General features: G+C 49.9%; 2 protein-coding genes across 2 annotated transcripts in view; one reads left to right on the forward strand and one right to left on the reverse strand.

The window, feature by feature from the left end:
• Positions 1-792: 792 nt before the first annotated feature.
• On the reverse strand, positions 793-17,423 carry LOC130159757 (polymeric immunoglobulin receptor-like). The gene is made up of 11 exons (XM_056361735.1): positions 15,710-17,423; positions 7,985-8,080; positions 7,416-7,748; positions 6,396-6,725; positions 5,456-5,779; positions 4,687-5,001; positions 3,597-3,741; positions 2,950-3,068; positions 2,505-2,630; positions 2,302-2,360; positions 793-1,410 (listed from the first exon to the last, which is right to left on the reverse strand). Exons 2-11 carry the CDS (start codon positions 8,064-8,066, stop codon positions 1,279-1,281), a joined length of 1,965 nt encoding a protein of 654 aa, XP_056217710.1. The 5' UTR covers positions 8,067-8,080; positions 15,710-17,423; the 3' UTR covers positions 793-1,278.
• Positions 10,371-17,441, forward strand: part of PFKFB2 (6-phosphofructo-2-kinase/fructose-2,6-biphosphatase 2) — a 62,818-nt gene continuing 55,747 nt past the window's right edge. Inside the window, exon 1 of the mRNA XM_056361748.1 lies at positions 10,371-10,662. Coding sequence (XP_056217723.1) covers positions 10,647-10,662 — 16 coding nt within the window. The 5' untranslated portion in view covers positions 10,371-10,646. The remainder of the gene's footprint in view (positions 10,663-17,441) is intronic.

Genomic DNA, 17,441 nt, shown 5'->3' on the forward strand with positions numbered 1-17,441 from the left:
CACTGCCTTTCTCGGGGGAGAACCCCTAATTCCTACATGACCATTCTGAGGTGCTTCTGTGGTTTGTAACACATCAATAACCCTTGTGTCTTTGCTGCTGCATGGATCTCCGTCCCCTACCTCCACTGAGATGGCAGACAGAAGGCTCTCGCTAGCACACTGTCCTCAAACACTCGCGTGCCACCCCCAGGCTTGTCTCTAGTAACCCTGATTTTACCCTTTTCCATCTTCAAATCTGGTTTAAAGCTCTTGCAACGAGCCCTGCTAACTCCTGTGCAAAGATCCTTTTCCCCCTTTTGAGAGAGGTGTACCCTGTTGGTTGCCAGCAGGCCTGATGTCGTGTAAACCAACCCATGATCAAAAAAAACCCAAATTCTGCCGGTGACACCAGGCTCGGAGCTAGGTATTGAGCCGCTGGCTCTTCTTGTTTCTTCCCTCATCATCCCCTGCAACTGGAAGGATAGAGGAGAACACTCCTTGTACTCCTGATCCCTCACCTAGTTGTCCCAAGGTCCTGGAGTCTCTCCTGATTGCCTTTGTCATGCTGCGATCAATTCCTGCTCTTGATGGAAATGCATATGTGAAACATTACTCAAAACCTTTCTGGTTTATCTCCATTAATTGTGGGTTTCTTCTACCATCCTGTGCCATTTGCAACACCAGATGTGATGCTGTAATCCTGCAGTAAAAGGAGGAGAAAGCCCCCCCCCCCCCCCCCCCAAATGCACTCTTACTGTGTTTCTTTGGGTGTGCTCCCTCCGTGCCCTCCCACGGACCCACGAGTCCCCCTCGTCTGCTGAAAGCCAGTGCTATTCTTTATTGTTTGTGCATAAAACCACTTCAGACCACGTCTGGTCTGCGGGTACTGCCCTCTGGATGAGCAAGCTTAGAGGAATCGAAAGCATGAGACGCCGGTCTAGAGGGTTTTCCAGCTGCCTTTGAAAGAAAATGAGAATTTCAAAAAATTTGCCTTCTGGCCTCTGAGAGCCCACCGTGTTAGAAGGGTGTTGGTGGGGCTGGGGGTGTCGGGGGGTTAAGCCACTGGGGCTCCTGCCGTTTCCCAGTCCCACCTGCTCGCTCAGACCCACGCCTCCAGCCCAGCCACCCCGCTTGGCATCCAACGATTCCTCCTAAATCACCCCTCGAAGCTGCATTTAAGCAAAAAAAGGTCAAGCTATAGCAAAGCGTGGTAGCAATAGACAGCGCTGCTGGCTGATGTCTTGCTCTGATCCTTGAGGTAGAGCTGGTCCCAGTTGCTGCCGCCTCAGTCTCTCGCCTTCAGATCTGGTCCTCCCAGGCCGGGGGGGGCACAGCCAGGGCAGTGCTGTCCCCCCCAGTGCCGCCCTGCGCCTTGCTGCTGGAGGTGAGGAGGAAGGTGGAGTAGGCGAGGTCAGCATCCTCCTTGGAGCTCTGGGGAAGGACAGGAGGACACTGTTACGTGGCCGGGGACGGACAGCAGCACGTGGCGGTGGAAAGGGCAGCGTTCAGTGGGCTGTGAGCTTCTCGGGATGACATGGGCAGACTGGATGAGTGGGACAATCCAGCAGGTCACACCGGTACTGATGCAAGGGTATCGTGGCTTTGCTGAGCACCAGGAAGATCCTGCATGTTTGCAGGTTTGGGACTCCGTAGCATGCCTGTCCCTGCGTGTTGGCACCCAGTTCACCTGTCCTAAAGCTGCCAGGTTTTACTTGTCTCCTGACAGTTCCCTTATTGCCTTGGTTCAGCTCTCGGCACTTACAACTCCTGCACATCGCCTTTGGTCAGGGGCTTTTAAAAAGAAGGGCTTGTGTCTGGCACCTTCAGTCATGCCACTTGACCATGATCTTAGCCAAGGGGAGGGGAGGCAAGGGAAGGCAGGGCAAGGCAGGGGCCACGGGAGCAAGTCACAGCCCTTGCAATGGCAGAGACCTCCCTCTGCCCCCTGACCCACAGCCCACTTGGGGGCAAGGCTGGGAGGTGGGACGCGCTCTGGCTTCTGGCCATCTGCTCATCCCAGTGTTTCATACTGATGGTAACAACCCCATTCCGACCTTCTGATGCTTCCCTGGGCTGAGTCAGTGTACTGTTTGACATGAGGCGACTGCTATTATTGTCTCTGCTAAACCATGGGGTCAGGAAGGGGTTAAGCCCCGCCCCCCCCCCCCGAGGCTGATCTGCAGCAGGTGGCTGGATCCAGGTAGGATGGAGAACACCTGGGTATAAATAAGCCCCCTGGGCCAAAGGCAGCTCCTTTGGCAGAGGCTGCAGGACTGTGGTGGTGTCTCCCAGGTCAGTGGGCTCCCTCCTGCCTCCTCTTACCCTTTTTGCCTTCTTTGTCTCGGCCGTGCTTTCTGGGGGGGCTGCGGCGGTGATGAGCTCTGCAGGGAGATGAAGGGAGGGGTCAGGCTGGGGGGCCATCAGTGGGCAGGCATTTCTGTGGCTTTTGTGGGGTCCTGCTGCAAAGCTCTCCCCGGCACCCCTTGCCCTGGGGCTGGAGAGCAGTCCATCGGTTGGAAACCTACCGTCCTCTCCTATCCGTGTCTCCTGGCTCTCTGGCACGCAGGTGTTATTGGTTGCGCTGTACTCCTTCACGCTTCCGAAGTCTGACATGCTGATGTTCGTCCTGTAGCTCCCAACGGACACCAGGTCTGTTAAGAGGGAGGAGGTGAATAGCTTGTGCGCTCGCTCAGCGTTGGTGCAAGTGCATCGGCACCTGTGCAAGGGGGCACCATGCAGCGCAACGCGCAAAGCCTGTGGAGGGGTGGTCTCTGTCTCAGCCCAGACACCCTGTGTGCTGGGTGTTGGAGCTGTAGGGGTGGGGTTAGTGGGAGCAGCAGGGTCCCTTCTCTGCCCATCGCTCGGTGTGGGAGCAGCTCATCCCAGCAGAGACTATGGCATGCTCAAGGTATCGCCTCTGTCTTAATGTTGCTGATATTTCTTGAGAGACTAGAAAAGGCAGGGACTCACCAGATCTCTTCAGCTGCCGGTATTTAAAAATGACGAAAGCTACCACAAGGATCAGGAGCACGGCGCCAGCACAGCTCAAACTTAAAACAAGTGCGTTGGGGCCATGGCTTTGCTCAGAGCTGGAATGGAGGGAAAGATAGATCACTAAGCTGAGAAGCATTTTTTTCTAATTATTCAAGACTGAATAATGTATATGAATGTCTAGCAGTCTAAAATCTGTATAGGATGGTAAATCTGAGTGAGCATGATGCAATTTAATCAACCAACTGGATCCTAGCACATAAAATCAAAAAACAAATAAAAATGTAGGACAGACATTGTGCCAAAACCAGCTACATCAGCAGTTTGGTTATAAATGTGTGAGGGAAAGCTCTCTAATCTTGACAGAAGTGTTTTCAATTGGTTTTTCTGTACCTGGAATCTCTAATTGTTCCCTTCTAGGACTGTATTTTCTCAAGCTAGAGATTAATTTCAAGTCATCTTCCCTTTTGTTGTAACAATTTTCTTCTTTTCCTGTGGTGTTTTGCACTAAGTTCTGTGGGGACAAGAATTTGTTTTGCACGTGCAGCGTGTGAGCAGAGTACCAATAACGGGTTAAGGCAGACCTCGCAAAAATGATATGTGACAGAGGCTTGGAGGGAACTAACCTTCCTGAGGCATCTGCGCTTGGCACCCCAGCATCGCTGGAGGCTCGCTCTTGGGGAATGAAGTCACTCTTGGTGTGGCCTGGGGGGTCAACATTCAGGAGCTCCGGGTCAGCATCCAGGTTGCGGTTGGTGCTGCTTCCCGCATCTAGGGAAGGAAGGCACATGAGCAGCAGCGTGGAGGGGTAACGCAGAAACAAATGGGGCATTATGTGGAACTGAAGTGGGTTTTGGCTGTACCTGAGGGGCTCCTTAAGATGGGGTTTAGAGAGCTGAAATAATCTCATTCCAAGTAATTTATTGCAAAAACCTCAAGCGGGCTCTCTCTACCTGTATACTTTTCCAAAAGACTTGCATTTCGAAGTTCTGCCTCTAATATTTCCAGAACAAATTCTGAATACTTGGTTTGCTTTTAATTCTACCCACCAAAGGCACTGAAGTGAGGCTGTTTCTCTCTGGTTCTGCTTTGACCACCATCCACTTAGCACAGTTGCCTGTGGGATATCTAGTGCTATGCTTTTTCCTCTGCTTCTAACTGTTCCTCTTTGAGAAAAAAAAAAATAATCCAAAATATTGCGCCGAAGCTGAGACTAGGCCCCTTATTGCTGGTGATAGTCTGTGCTTTCCTGCTCCCTGCTGCTTTCCTGTTTGTTAAGATAATGAGCTCCTTGGAGCGAGATGTCTCTGAACTACATGCAGTCCTTCACCTGACAGGTGTCGGATGTTGCTTAAGCGAAATGCTATTTTACATAATTTACTAATTACAAATTGGAATAGCAATAATTTGTCAGGACAGAGTTAGAAAGTTAAAATGGTGTGGAAGGAAAGGATTTTTGGACTGGTGTTTTGTTGGGTTTTTTTTTTTACGACGGGGAAGCAAAAGCCAACGTGTAGATGAAAACATCTACAAGTTGTGCCAAGTCAGGGTGATCTCGGCGCTGAGCCTGGGAGGCTGCCTGGGTGACAACGCTTCTGTTTTGAGGTGCTGCAGCCTAGTGGCCATGGGGAGGACGTTTATCTCAGCAGAAAGCAGCGTCCTTCCCAGCCCTGAGAAGCAGGAAAGCCCCCTGCCTGCCCCTGCCTCGGAGCTCACCTTCAGTCACCCACAGGTGCACTGCCATGGTTTCCCCAAGGAGGCCGTTGCGCTTCACTCCACACCAGTACCACCCCTCGTCTGTCTTTGCCACCGAGTTGAAGCTCAGGATAACCGTCTTGTTGTCAGTGTCACAGGTAACGTCTGGCCCCGGCTGCCTTTGGTCAGTAGCAAGCATGGGGGTGCAGCTGGTGCTGCTCCACTTGCACCAGTACTTCTGGTAGGAGTAGTACTTGCATCCGTAAGAGCAAGTTAAATCAACCCGTGAACCCACTCGTGCCTCCACTTCCTTCTTTCCCTGCAGCCCAGGTTCTCCTGCAAGGGCAAAGAGAACATCAAGGCTGACGTTAGTGGCTTCTGTGGTGGGAAGGGTAACTGGCAGGCAGTGGTGCTGCTAGAGATGGTGAATCAGGGGATGTCCCTCTGAGGGACAGTGCTCCTTACATAGCTGAGTTAACGTTAAAGATGCTTTATGTGCACCTCTGAGTGAATGTGTGTGTGTGGACGACAGGGTTTGCAAGGCTTAAATACTTGCGTGAGAAACTTTTGTGAACACTTTCCCATAAAACTGAAACCTTGTGTTTCCATTTTAAAGCTAATGAGGTGTGTTGGGGGGTGGGGGGATTGGTACAACGTTTCACCTTATGGGATGAAAGTTCAGAGCTGCATCTCGCACCTCTTCCCGAAGAGCCAGATCTGCTCCCTTGGGTGCTTGGGAGGTTTTGTACCTCCTGAGCAGGCAGCAAACCACCAACTCGCGAGCCCATACCTTCAATGATCTTCAGTTCAGCTGATGATTGCTGCTCCTTCTCCTCATCTGTCATGCACCAGTAATAGCCTTTGTCACTCTCCTTCAGCTGGTTCAGGATGACGGTGACCGTGTAGTTCACTGGGCTGTCGTACATGGCCACCCTTCCTTCGTACAAGCCCGACACAAACCCAGAGGTGTCTATGATCCGAGCACACCCGTTGTTTCTCCACTTGCACCAGTACTTCTCTGAGGACTTTTTGATAGGTATATAGTTGTATTGAAAAGTTGCGGAACCTCCTTTTACTGCAGTTACTGTGAGCGTTCTTTGGGGAGAGTTTGCCTCTGGAGATAAAAAAATGTAATGAGCATCTGTACACATTTAACTCTTGTCCGTGTGGCATCCTCCCAAGGGACTAAGTTCTATCAGAGCTGAAGCACAGCTAGGGGAAGCTCAGGGGTGCAGATGGCAGAAGGCTGTCCTAGCATTGTTAGAAATTGGCCCTAAAGTGTCTGTCAGGCCTTTGCTTTAACCCGAATTCACTGGGTGGTTGCCATCATGTACTGACATTTCAGTTTTGCTCCCTTTGCTGGGGGAAGGGTAGATCTCCTTTCTCAGTCTGTCGTTTTGGCATTTAAGGAATCAAGACTTGAAGAGACAGTTTGCTTGTCTCAAACTGGGGGGCAGAGTTTGTCTTCTGGAGTCCTGGGCTAGCCAGACTGGGGAAGAGTGTTAGCTGCTGTTGGGAAGGTTAAGTCTTAATACAAGCTTTAGTAGTGACGGTAGTAGTACATCACATATAGTTAAATCAATAGAAAAGTGTTCGAGATAAGAGGATAGGCTCATAGCACTCTGCAAAGGGAAATTCAAATTCTTGTTAAATAAAGTGAAACTGCTAGTGGTACTCCTAAAAAGAAGCAGAGATGAAAGGAAAAAAAACACTGGGAAGAGCGTGCTTACCCTCATAGACATGCACGTCCAGTTGCTTTGTTTCTCCTTGTTCCCCATAGACGCCAACCCCACACAGGTACAAGCCAGAGTCTTCCCAGCCCATCTGAGTTATCACGATGCTGAAGGAGCCTGGAAGCTCCTCGTTGCTCAGCAGAACTCGCCCTATGTAGTCCTTGTCAACGTCACCACTGCTATCGACGATGGTACGGCAGCTGGTTTTCTCCATCTTGCACAAGAATTTCCTCATGCTCGCGCTGTTATTCCCAAAGCTGCAGGACATGGTCACGGTGCCATGCAGCTTCACATAGAAGAGCTCTGCTCCCTCGGGTATGTGTGGCCCTGTGCGTACAGAGACACCGGTTAGGGTCTACTGCCTGTTCCGTCAGTAACCGTGGGCAGCTCTGAAGGCTTTTTTTATGCACGGGGTTTCTCCCTGCTTTCCTGTATTTCATGACCACATGCCACTCCTGGCCAGAGCACCGTCCACCCAGCTGCATCCCATGCTTCTCGCATACTTCAGGGCTGAGGTCTCTGCTGTACCACTGCACACTTCGTAGTGCGGTTTGTCCCAAAGCCTTCTTGCTGAGGACCGTGCCACGAGTTTGCACCATGCTCTGCACCCTGAGCCTTGCCTGGTGGTGGGGTGCCATCCTGCACACCGTGCCCTCGTGGACTTGTGCACAGGCTTGGCTTGCACAGCCTCAGCCGTGGGCTGGGGTGATCACGTCGGAGTGATGGGCAGCTCTGCCCTCCGACTGCATCTCCCTAAATTTTAGTGGCTGGGAGAGGTCAGCAGTTTTTAAGCAGTGTTTGTGACCTTGAGATAAGGTTTAGTTAATCCGATTTTATGCCAGATTTTTGATCAAAAAATTCATTCTGTAAACAGGGGAAAATGAAAACTGCTTTTTCCTGAATGCATGGAACATCTTGAGTTCTTAGACACTGGACAGGCTATCTGTGGAGCCTGATTAAAAAGAGGGGGGAAAAGTTAAAGAAAATAATACTTTCAAAAGCCCCCAAACTGATTACCTTCAGAAACATCCAGACTGACTTTGTGGGAGAGCCCTCTGCCATTGATACCAATGCCACACTGGTAGGTGCCTGTGTCCGCTGCTGTAAGCGCAGAGATGTTAATCTGGAAGTGTTCTGCCTGCGGGTAGTTGGTGATGGAGACTCTGCCTTGGTAGCCTGGAGCAGTGTAGCCGTTGGTGGAGACAACAGTTATGCAGCCCGTGGTCGATTCCCTACACCAATACTTTCTGTCGTGCCTGTTCACGCTGGTGGGAGGGTAGAAGCATTTGATGGTAACCGACCCGTTGAGCAGACCGTATACCTGCTGTGGGCCCACCACAGGGCTGGAGACTGCAAGAGGAAAACACGCTGGCTGTAAACATCAGCTGTGCCACGAGCCCCAGCGGGCTGCAGGGCAGGGGTACCGGTGCAAGCATGGACCCAGGGCTCTGCAGCACCCTGTGGTCCAAAAGGTCCCATGGCAGCCATGGGGTAGGGATACCCTGAATCCTGCTTCCCCCAATAGTGATGCCACCTCTGGTCTTAGGCCACCCACAGGACCCGTGTCCCAGGCAGGTTACACTTACTTGCTGCCTTGGGGTTGTATCTGCCGCTTACAGTTTCAGCTGGGAGGAAGGCGAGCAGCAAGACGAATGCCAGTGCAGGCATTTTTCTTGCATTCCCTGGAAAAGGCACAGACGTTGGTGAAAAAATCATACTTGCAAAATGATTAAGTTAACTGATCAAGTAATCTAATCGCCTCATGTCTGGAGGATACCAGGGCTGTGGCTACTTGAGCTAGAGAGAATATAGCGTTTAATCCCTTCTGCCCAGCAGTTGCATGGGGAAGAGGGAGCTGAAAACACTGCTCTTGCCTGTGTTGCTGCATGGCATCACGACTGCCCGTGGGTCTCATGGCAACACCAGTCTCCCCTTCTGTAAATTGAGGGGAGCTGTTCTTATGACGAACTTGGTTAACGCAATGCCTGCAAGCCACCAACATATCTGTCCCTGGGGCACTCTGCTCTGGCAATGTCCCTTGGGCAGGCAGCAGCAGCAGTGTGCACAGCATAAAAAGCAATTCTGGCCAAACCAGAAGAGACTTGATTCAGAATCAGAAGTGGTATCTGGTTTTACACTTGTAAGCCAGATCAGCCCATGGCAAGGCTGAAGTCCAAAAATGGTCCAAAAGCCACTGAGCCCTGGCAGGCATGAGGGTCAGGGGGCAATCCGGAGCTCAACTGCTCACTTGGCCCTTGCCAGGAGATATTGCTGCTTTTAATTGTTTAATAGCTGGGGTCATGTTTTCTTTCAGTGTTGTCCACACAGTGAAAGGAAGGCTTGTTCACTTGTGAGCCTGGGTGCCAAAACCACTCCTTAGGGAAAGCTGCTCTGACAGAATGGCTTGGTTTGGAAAGGACATTTGAAGGTCAACTAGTCCAAGCCCCCTGCCACGGGCAGGGACACCTGCCACCAGCCCAGGTTGCTCCAAGTCCTGTTCAACCTGGCCTTGAACCCTTCTGGGGATGGGGCACCCACAGCTGCTCTGGGCAATGGTGCCAGTGTCTTGCCAACCTCACTGTAAAAATTTCTTCCTCATCATCAAGCAGAGTTCCTGTGGGAGCCAGTGTTTAATTACTGTTCTTTATTTCCCTGGTCTCCTCAAGGACATGCAAAAGAGAGAAAGGGTAATATTACCTCTTTTTTTTTTTTTTTTCTTTCCCCAACTGCTGCTAAAGTTGGTGAGATGCAAGGATTTACCGCTTGCACCCACCCCTCCAAGAATCAGACTTACACCCAGTAAAGCCCTGTCGCACCTGTACAGCCACCCAAACCTTCTGTGCCACCATTAACCCTTGGCCAGGGCTCAGTGATGGTTACTGGGGCATGCCAAACCCAACCGCCTGTCTCTGGAAACGTGTCCATAGTCTTCAGGGTGAATATTTCTGACCTTCCCCTTGTTCTGGGCTGAGTGATGGCCAGAGGAAGCCGAAGCTCTTAACTCACTGAACTGTTTTCTTCAGCCTGAACCATGTGTGCCAGTGGGTTTGGTGGTGGAAATGTGCGTTACCTGAGCATGGCTGCTGCCTGCCTGCCTACCCAAGCGCCAGATAAATGCTGGGTGTCAAAGAAAGCCTTTATAAAAACGTAGAGGAATTTGATTTCAAGGCGTCAAGTGACACAATTTTATTAAGGGTAATTCCTGGTAGAAGAAAAAGGCTTATTTCCGTGTTGAGATGAATGGTGTTCTGTTGTTCTTTCTTCCTTGTATTGTGATTTATAATTGCTCAGTGGTCACTTGTCCAGGGCTAATAATTAACTCACTGAGCATGAAAAATGCTCTTTCAAACACATTCCAGAAGGAGCCAGCAAGACAAGCATAACATATTCTGTAGAAAGCAAACAATATGGCACAAAAAGGGCCTTGATATTTGCCCCGTGCTAAGAGCAGTTCCTCTGGCTGATGGTCACCTCTCTGCCCTCCAGTGAAGGCAGCATCCCAGTTCAGCTTTCCCCTTCTTGGCAAAATTTGAATAATTGGTTAGTCTGATTCATTCCCAAAGCAAATGGCTACTTCAGGGTTACAGGCAACATCATCTTGTCAGGTAGGGAAGGGTTACCAAGACCTTTGTTTCAAAAAAAAAAAAAAAAAAAAAAAAAAGATATCTGTGTCAAGAAAGATGCATGCAGGAGTGCTGGCATCAGGGTCCTCGTATGCATGTTAGAGCAGGAAAGAATTTTTACCCTTCTATCTCTGAGGACATGTGCACTTGTGCCCGCACAAGAGCAGCGATTCTTGCGTGCTCACATGACCAGCATCTGCAGCTCTGAGTTGTCCCTAGTCTCGTTACCTCAAATGCTGTGAAAACCTTCCCCCAGTCACTGAATGAATGGAGAAAACTCCCACGTACAGCAAGTCTGAGCCAGCCCAGCTACCAGTTATGTAAAAATCTGTGCTGAACTGTCACGCTGATCATCCACGGAGCTGGGTGGCTGGAAACCCCCTCCTGCTCCCAGGTCCGTGTTGTGCTGGGGCAGCGGCACTTCCTAGCTTGCAAAAATGGTGCAAATGGGCTTTGCAGGTCACTCTGCATCAGGCAAGAGCTGTTTGAGTTGCTGGAGGAGACTTTCATCAAGCTGTTCGTCCTTGCTTTCAATGAACTTTCGCTGCTGGATGTGCTGCCTCTAGTCAGAGCTCAAGGTCTAAACCTCAGAGCTGCAGGGAAGAGAAAAGGCTGCTGAGCTCATATGAAAGGGAGCGCAAGTAAGTGACTGTGCAAGTGATTTGTGTTCGTGCTTCTGCAGATGGAGGGGGAGTTGAAAGGACAGAGGAGATGGGACAGCAGAGGTTTGCAGGGGGCTGTAGAAGAGTCGAGAGGCTTGAAACCAGAGGGAAATGCCATGTATGCCATCTCCAGAGCGGTTGGGAAACAAGCTTAACGTGAGTGTGCTGGAGAGGGTGAAGCGCCTGTGCCCAGCCTGTACTTCTGCCACTCAGCTGCAGCTTCTCACCAGTCTATCCTAACTTTCAAGGAGTAGGGAGAGGGGAAAAACCCCAGTGCTCCTTTGCTGCAGCATTGGTGAAATGATTCCTGGAGCTGGCAGTGGAGATAAGGATTCATTTTGGGCTCTATATACAGATGCACAACCATATCAGTATGTGCTTTCTGACTCCGGCAGCGCCAGTGGCTTCAGAGGAAGGTTTCCCTAAGTCCAGGTGGGGTCTGGTGGTTGTCACAAAGCATGAAGCTTATGCAGTGCTCCCAAAACTTTCCAGCTGCCTTTGGTCACCCCATACGGGAGCACTTGCACTGACTTTGCAGGTGGCTGATGCTCCTGCACTGGTTTTGCCTGGGGGCTGGGTGACGTGGCTGGGTTGGGATCTGATGTCACACTGGGTTCCCCTTCTTGCTCTTGTCCACATCTCCTGCTTCCCCTTCTTGCAGGCACTGACCTGCGTGTCCAGGTGCCTGCATTGGATCTCGGATGGCTCTTGGAGCAAGAAGGACTGGGCACATGAGACCATGGTATGCCCACAGACAGAGGGACACTGGAAACCTCTTCTGCAGTGAAAACCTCATCCTAGCACATTGCAGCAGGACAGGCTGCCAGGACCTTGTCTGGTAGCTGATGTGCATGACACTGTGGGTTGGTGCCCACAGCCCACTTGGCATGGCCATCGGAGCACCAGAGCTGCCAGGCAGGAGGGATCACAGAGGCTGGGGGAAACGTGGATGCAGGATCTGTGCCACGTATGTCTATGCAAGCAACGATGCTGCTGTCTTAAACCTGATGCATTAGGAAACCTAGTGAGAAACTGTCTGCAAGGCAGTGCAATGGACTGGTTGGGAGGGTGCCCAGTTATCCCTGCCGGGATGGTGTCTCCAAAAAGCTGCTCTGCAGCACAGGGCAAAGAAGCCGTGGGTGCAAGGTGCTGGCAACGTGCTCGGCAGCCACCCCTGTTGGCATTTTGGCCTTCAGCTCGCCCACGCTGTTGGGCCAGTTGCCGCAGGCTGGCGAGCCGTCCCGGTGGTTAGTTTAAAACATTTTGATAGGTGATGGCAAGGGGGGATTAAAACTTTGCAGTTTTAATTTGCCCCCATCTCCCCTCGTTGTGCAGGGCTGGCAGAGAAGCAGCTGTGGGGAAAGCTTTGCGCCGCGTGAATGTGTCTGGTGTTTGCAAAGTCCGTGTTGCAAGTCGGCTGCCTTTGGATTACTACCAGCTGTGGGCTGTGGCTGTACTCCTCTTTCTTTGTTTTTGTTTGGTTTTGTTTGGTTTTGGTTGGTTTTTTTTAAGCTACAATCCAAATCTTGGTTTTGTGTATTTACTTTCATTTTGCATCACCAACGCTGCTGGCTTCCTTCCCTGACCTGATCTGACAGGTTTTGAAGGTTTTAGAGCACAAAACCAGTATTCCAGCTGAATTCAGGAGCTGGGAGTTTGCACGTTGGTGCACGAGCTTTCCATTCTGAACTCTGGCCTCTGGACACCAGTGTCACCAAGGTGAGGGCAATGGCATTGTCTTGTCCGGGATGCTCTGCCAGGCGGGGGTGGCTCCATGCTCTCCAGCTGTTTGCAGAATGCTGCTGTGTTTGTGTGTGCAATGCAACAGGGATTTCAAAGAATTATATCACCCCAAACCAGAACAGAACAGGATAGGATAATCATTAGCAAGATTGATACTAACAAGTCAAAATATTTAGTTTTAATATGCTTTAAAACAGGAGAAATAGCCATTGCCAGGTAAATGGCATTAACTTTCTCCTAGTTGCCTATTTCCATGCTTAGCTTGAGTTGCTGTATTTGTGACTGTGAGCCCAGGAAAGGGCTGCTGAAACCCCCACCCAGAGCGCCCGTGGGGGTGTGTGAGTGCATGTGAAACCTGGAAAGGGTTCAAGCATAAATGAAACCCAAATATCTATACTATAGCGACAGGTTAAAACTCATTACAACTTGTAACATGCTTGCATAATTTGGATTTTGTCGTGTTTCTTCCTACCACCGACATGCATGAGACCTTGGTGTGTGCATGTGCTGGTTAGTGCTGGGTGAGACACGGACCCCCCGCAGCATGGGTTTGGTGTGAGCAGCCATGCAAATGGAAAAATTACAAGGTCCTCTGCAACATAATGACCTTTTTTCTTGCTTTCCAACTCAGGACAGCTAAATGGTTTTGTTGTCTTTGTATCATCTTGAAAATGGATAACGCTCTCTGTTTCGATTTGGTACATTGCTGTGCTCTTAAACCTCGCTGCGTTATACCTCCACAGAGTGACAAAGAAATCTGAATGCTGTACGTAAAGCTCCGGGGGGGGTTAGACCCACAGTCAGTCTCTCTTGCTTACATGGACCACATCTTCAGTGTTTCTCCAGCCACAGAAGTGGCTGGTGGTGCTTTTGCAGGGTGGTGGGAGGCAGGTCACTGTGGTGTGAGACCTCCTGGGACTGGGTTTCTCAGTCGACTTGGACACTTCCTCAGATCCCTCCATGCTGAAAGCACTGCAGGGTCGGCCTGGCTTGGGAACATCACCTTCCCCTCCAGCGCTAGATGCATCTAAATTTTAAGATAGTATTTTCAGGTTTCCAGCAGAAAGTGCTCTCTGACCAGGTTAGCTCTTCTAAATCCCGTTCGTTGCAGGACCTGGGCTTCTACGGTGCTTCTGTGATTCAGTCATATCTCTCTCAGCAATATCTTTGGATTTATAAGCATTTGAAAGAGATCAGGACCTGAGCTCGGAGTTACGCAAACCCCAGCAAAGCAGCTGCTCTTGCTGGGTATGAAATACCAGAGTTCAGTTCCCAAATTCTGCTGACTCAGCTGCAAGGCTGGGCTCTGAGAAACCTGGATGCTCCTAATGCAGCTTGCCAGGGATCAGCGCGGTCCAATCCATTAGCTATTAACTATTGCTCTTGGCAATGACCGGCACCAAGGTCGAGCCATGGGATCAATGAAACATGAGGATTCGGTTGTCACACTGTCCTCCTGTTTTGTGGAGTGTTTACTGTTATTCAAGTATTTGAGAAATAATAACGCATAGAATGGGGTAAATTATAGAAATCTTTTCCTTCAAAGCCTTTTGAAGCAAAGCCCACTAATGCCACAAAGCTGGACAGATGCAAACTGTTGAAGAGACAGGCAGTGCTGAGCAGCAGCATCAGGGGTTATGCTGTGAGGAGCAGCACTGGCACATGTGCTAGGGGTGATTTACGGAGGAGCTGATGACTTCTGTGCCTGGAAGAAGAGCACAGCAACAGCCTTCTTGCTGCACAGAACTGGGGCTATCTACACCTTTACCCTGCCCATCGAGATGGCTGCATGGATCACCTTACTGCAAGTTTTATTTGCTGTAGTGGGACGGGGAAAAGCCACTGATCCACTCCATTTTCATGGAGTTCTGAACAAGCAATCAACTTGAAGATAAAAGATCAAGCTGACCTAAACACATACAGAAAAGAAGTCTTTCACGTTCCGAACTGATGCCTCCTTTACAGTATGGACCGAATAAATAGGAGATGCTAATTTTGTGATGCAGTGGGTAGAAACAGCTAGGCAGATCTTACTGAAGATTATCAGGGTTTACTAAGAAATCACAGTTTTCAGGAATTTCTGCAGTACTTGTGACACTCCTAGCTAAGAATACTTGTAAGTGCCATTTAAATACTGTCCCATGAGCAATATGTTCTGGAAAACAAATGAAAAACAATGATCAGGCAGCCCTCATGGCAGTGTCTGAAATTCCTGCTGAGATAGTGCTGCTGGCCTAATGTTACGTCCCTTGAAGCTGTGAGGTATACCATACGCTACCTTGTGACATAATTTTATCTTTTAAGCTGTTAGATGCCCTGTGCACCACCTTGTTGCTTTTCAGATAAGAGTGTCACGGTTCACTTGTGTCTTGCTTTTTGTTTGTCTCTTGGTCTGGAAAGTGAAACAAACTTTGACGCTGTTCAACTATTTTTCTAGTCTAACACTACTCATATTGCAGGAACTCACAGTGCAGCCACGGTCTGTACAGTGACAGCTGCTGGACGGATGGGTAGTGCCAGCACATGTGTCACTAACAGCAGCACGGTGGCTACGAGGAGGTAGTGTCTCTCTGTACTTTGGATGAAAAATATTAAAAGTCCAATGTGAATGTTTCCTCTGAAGAATAAGAATTCAGGTGTGCAGAAAGCCACCCCTTTGCTGCTGGCCTAAGCGTGAAAGGAGTCTGCCAGCTTCCTCTTATTTCATCTTTTTTTTATTTCGCGTATATCCCCTTTGCTTACGCTCCAGTATCCATTTATCTTCCTTTCCACTGTGTAAACTTGATAGCTCTTCAGAGCTCATTTAGAATATAACTGCAGCAATTCTTTTCTTAAATTTCAAAACCTGCATCCCGACAACTGTCTCCACGTTGTGGTTCAGAAGACTGGAATGATCACAGATGGAGTTGCAACAGTTTAGATTACTACAGCAATATTTACTAACATTTGTTATTTTCTACCTTCAAATTTAATGCAAACACTGTAATGATAATTAACATTTTTCCAGAAAAGAAAGATTAAAAATTGACTGCAGAGAAGAAAATATAAACATCATTAGCTTGATCCCATGCCTCTGACCTTCTTTTAACAGAAATCAGCCTCCCCACCAGCAAGACCTGCACACCTACTCGCTGCTGGTGCGGAGCTGCTGCTTCCCTCCCCACGTGTGCGAGGAGGAGTCCTTAGAAGTGTCTCAAGACTTTCATTCTTCTCCTTCCCCACCTCAAAGTGGTAGCACAAAAGATTTTGCATTTCAGAAAGACAACGAAGAGGCATTACTTACACTCCGAGTTACTTCTGCAGACTGTTTCGTACTTGCTTTTCCTTTCAGCCAGAACGCTCCTGGGTTTGCTGGTGTCTCGGTGGCCCAGCCCAGGACCTTCTGTGAGTGTCCTGCCTCCCTGCCACAGCCGGACACAGGCTCTGGCCGTGCCAGGCTGTTTTAAATACTCCTTGTACCTCTAGCCCTGGATTTCCACCTGTTGTGCCTTAAAGGAATAGCATCCAAAAACTCTGGCAGGTGAGCACCACCCCACGTGAGGGCAGGGAAGCCAATGCCCATGCAGCTCTGCTGGTGCTTTGAGGGTGCACGCTGTTATTTACCTTCTGATTACACACTGCCGTTGCACAACAGCCACCCAAGGGTGGGCTCCCAGACACAGTCCGGGGCACCTCTGTCTCCTTTGGGAAGGAGGCCAGCGCTGTGTTGGGGTCAGGTCCGTGGAAGGTCTTCTGCTGGGAGGTGGGTACCTCTGAGATGGCTTTCTGCTCGGACAGAGGGCAGTTGTGACTCCTTGGTTTGAAGATGGGTCCCTACACCTGGCCCAAAGACACTGGGGAGCCTGATGGGGTCCCAGTCTGGGTATGCAAGTGTCCAGCCAGCCCCCTCCTCTTTGTTGGCATTGCAACATCACCCTTGAGCTCTGATTTCATTTCTTATCATCCTGGGCAGGACAGCCCCTTGCTGCAAGGACTGACCTGGCTCCTGATCTTGTGATACCTCCAACCAAGAGTGGCATGGCTTTGTAGGGAAAAGATGGATAAACCCAGGTGGTTTTTGGGTGTTTTTTTTTAAGCTGTTGCACATTTTTTGGAAACCAGTGTCCCTAAGAAAACCTTGGTTGGCTGTGCTGGAAGAGCAGGTCTGTCTCCCTTCCCTTCTCTCTCCAGCCTCTTTGGGTCCCCTCAGCCCTGTGGGAAGAGCAGGAGTCTGGCTGGGCAAGGGTTGGTCTTGTCTCTACAGACCAAGAACATTGTAAGCTCTTTAAAATGAAAAATGATTAACAGGAGGTTTTCTGCCATCTTCAGCCTCGTTTCTTTGCTCTCCTGCTGTAGGCATGTCAGGGGCCCAGACACAAATTCCCTGTGAACTGTGGGGTTGTCAGGAATGAGATCCTGTGAGAAAGTACAATTAATGAAGATGAAGGTGTATTTGTATTGTGTGGGATGAATCATTAACTTGCTTTACCTTGTACTAATGATGCAAAAGCAGTAATTTCTTCTGACATACAGAAGCTTCATACAAAGCTTTTCTCATCCACTCTGTGAGAGTGGATGAGCTTAAAGAGGACGGCAGCTCCAAGTGTTCTCACTGTGCCTGAGAGCAGCGAGATCCTGGCCTGGATTTGGGATGTTTGGCAAATTTGTCAGATCTTAAGCCAGCCTTTGAAGTACCTTTTCTCTGGCTAAGGGTGCTGAGCTCCTTTCTTCCCATGAATGTGCCGCTTTAGAGGTGAGGAAGGAGCTTTGGAGGTGAAGGCTGTTGCTGTTCTTGCACAGGGTGGCCTGGTGGGGATCTTGAACCGAGAGAACAGCCACCATCTCTCCCAGATGGGAGCAAACGCTGATCCCCCTGCAAGCCATGTCCTTCCCACCTGTGCTGCTTCTCTGGCCACTGCTGGCATTACTTGTTCTCTGGCACAGACTTGTTCTTGCTTGGCCACAATAGGCACAGGTGTGTTTGCTTTCCTACACCGCCTGCTCCCCAGGCGCCTCTCCTCTGGGTGCCAGCATGT

This window comes from Falco biarmicus, chromosome 16, assembly GCF_023638135.1.
Source record: "Falco biarmicus isolate bFalBia1 chromosome 16, bFalBia1.pri, whole genome shotgun sequence".
Classification (NCBI taxonomy): domain Eukaryota; kingdom Metazoa; phylum Chordata; class Aves; order Falconiformes; family Falconidae; genus Falco; species Falco biarmicus.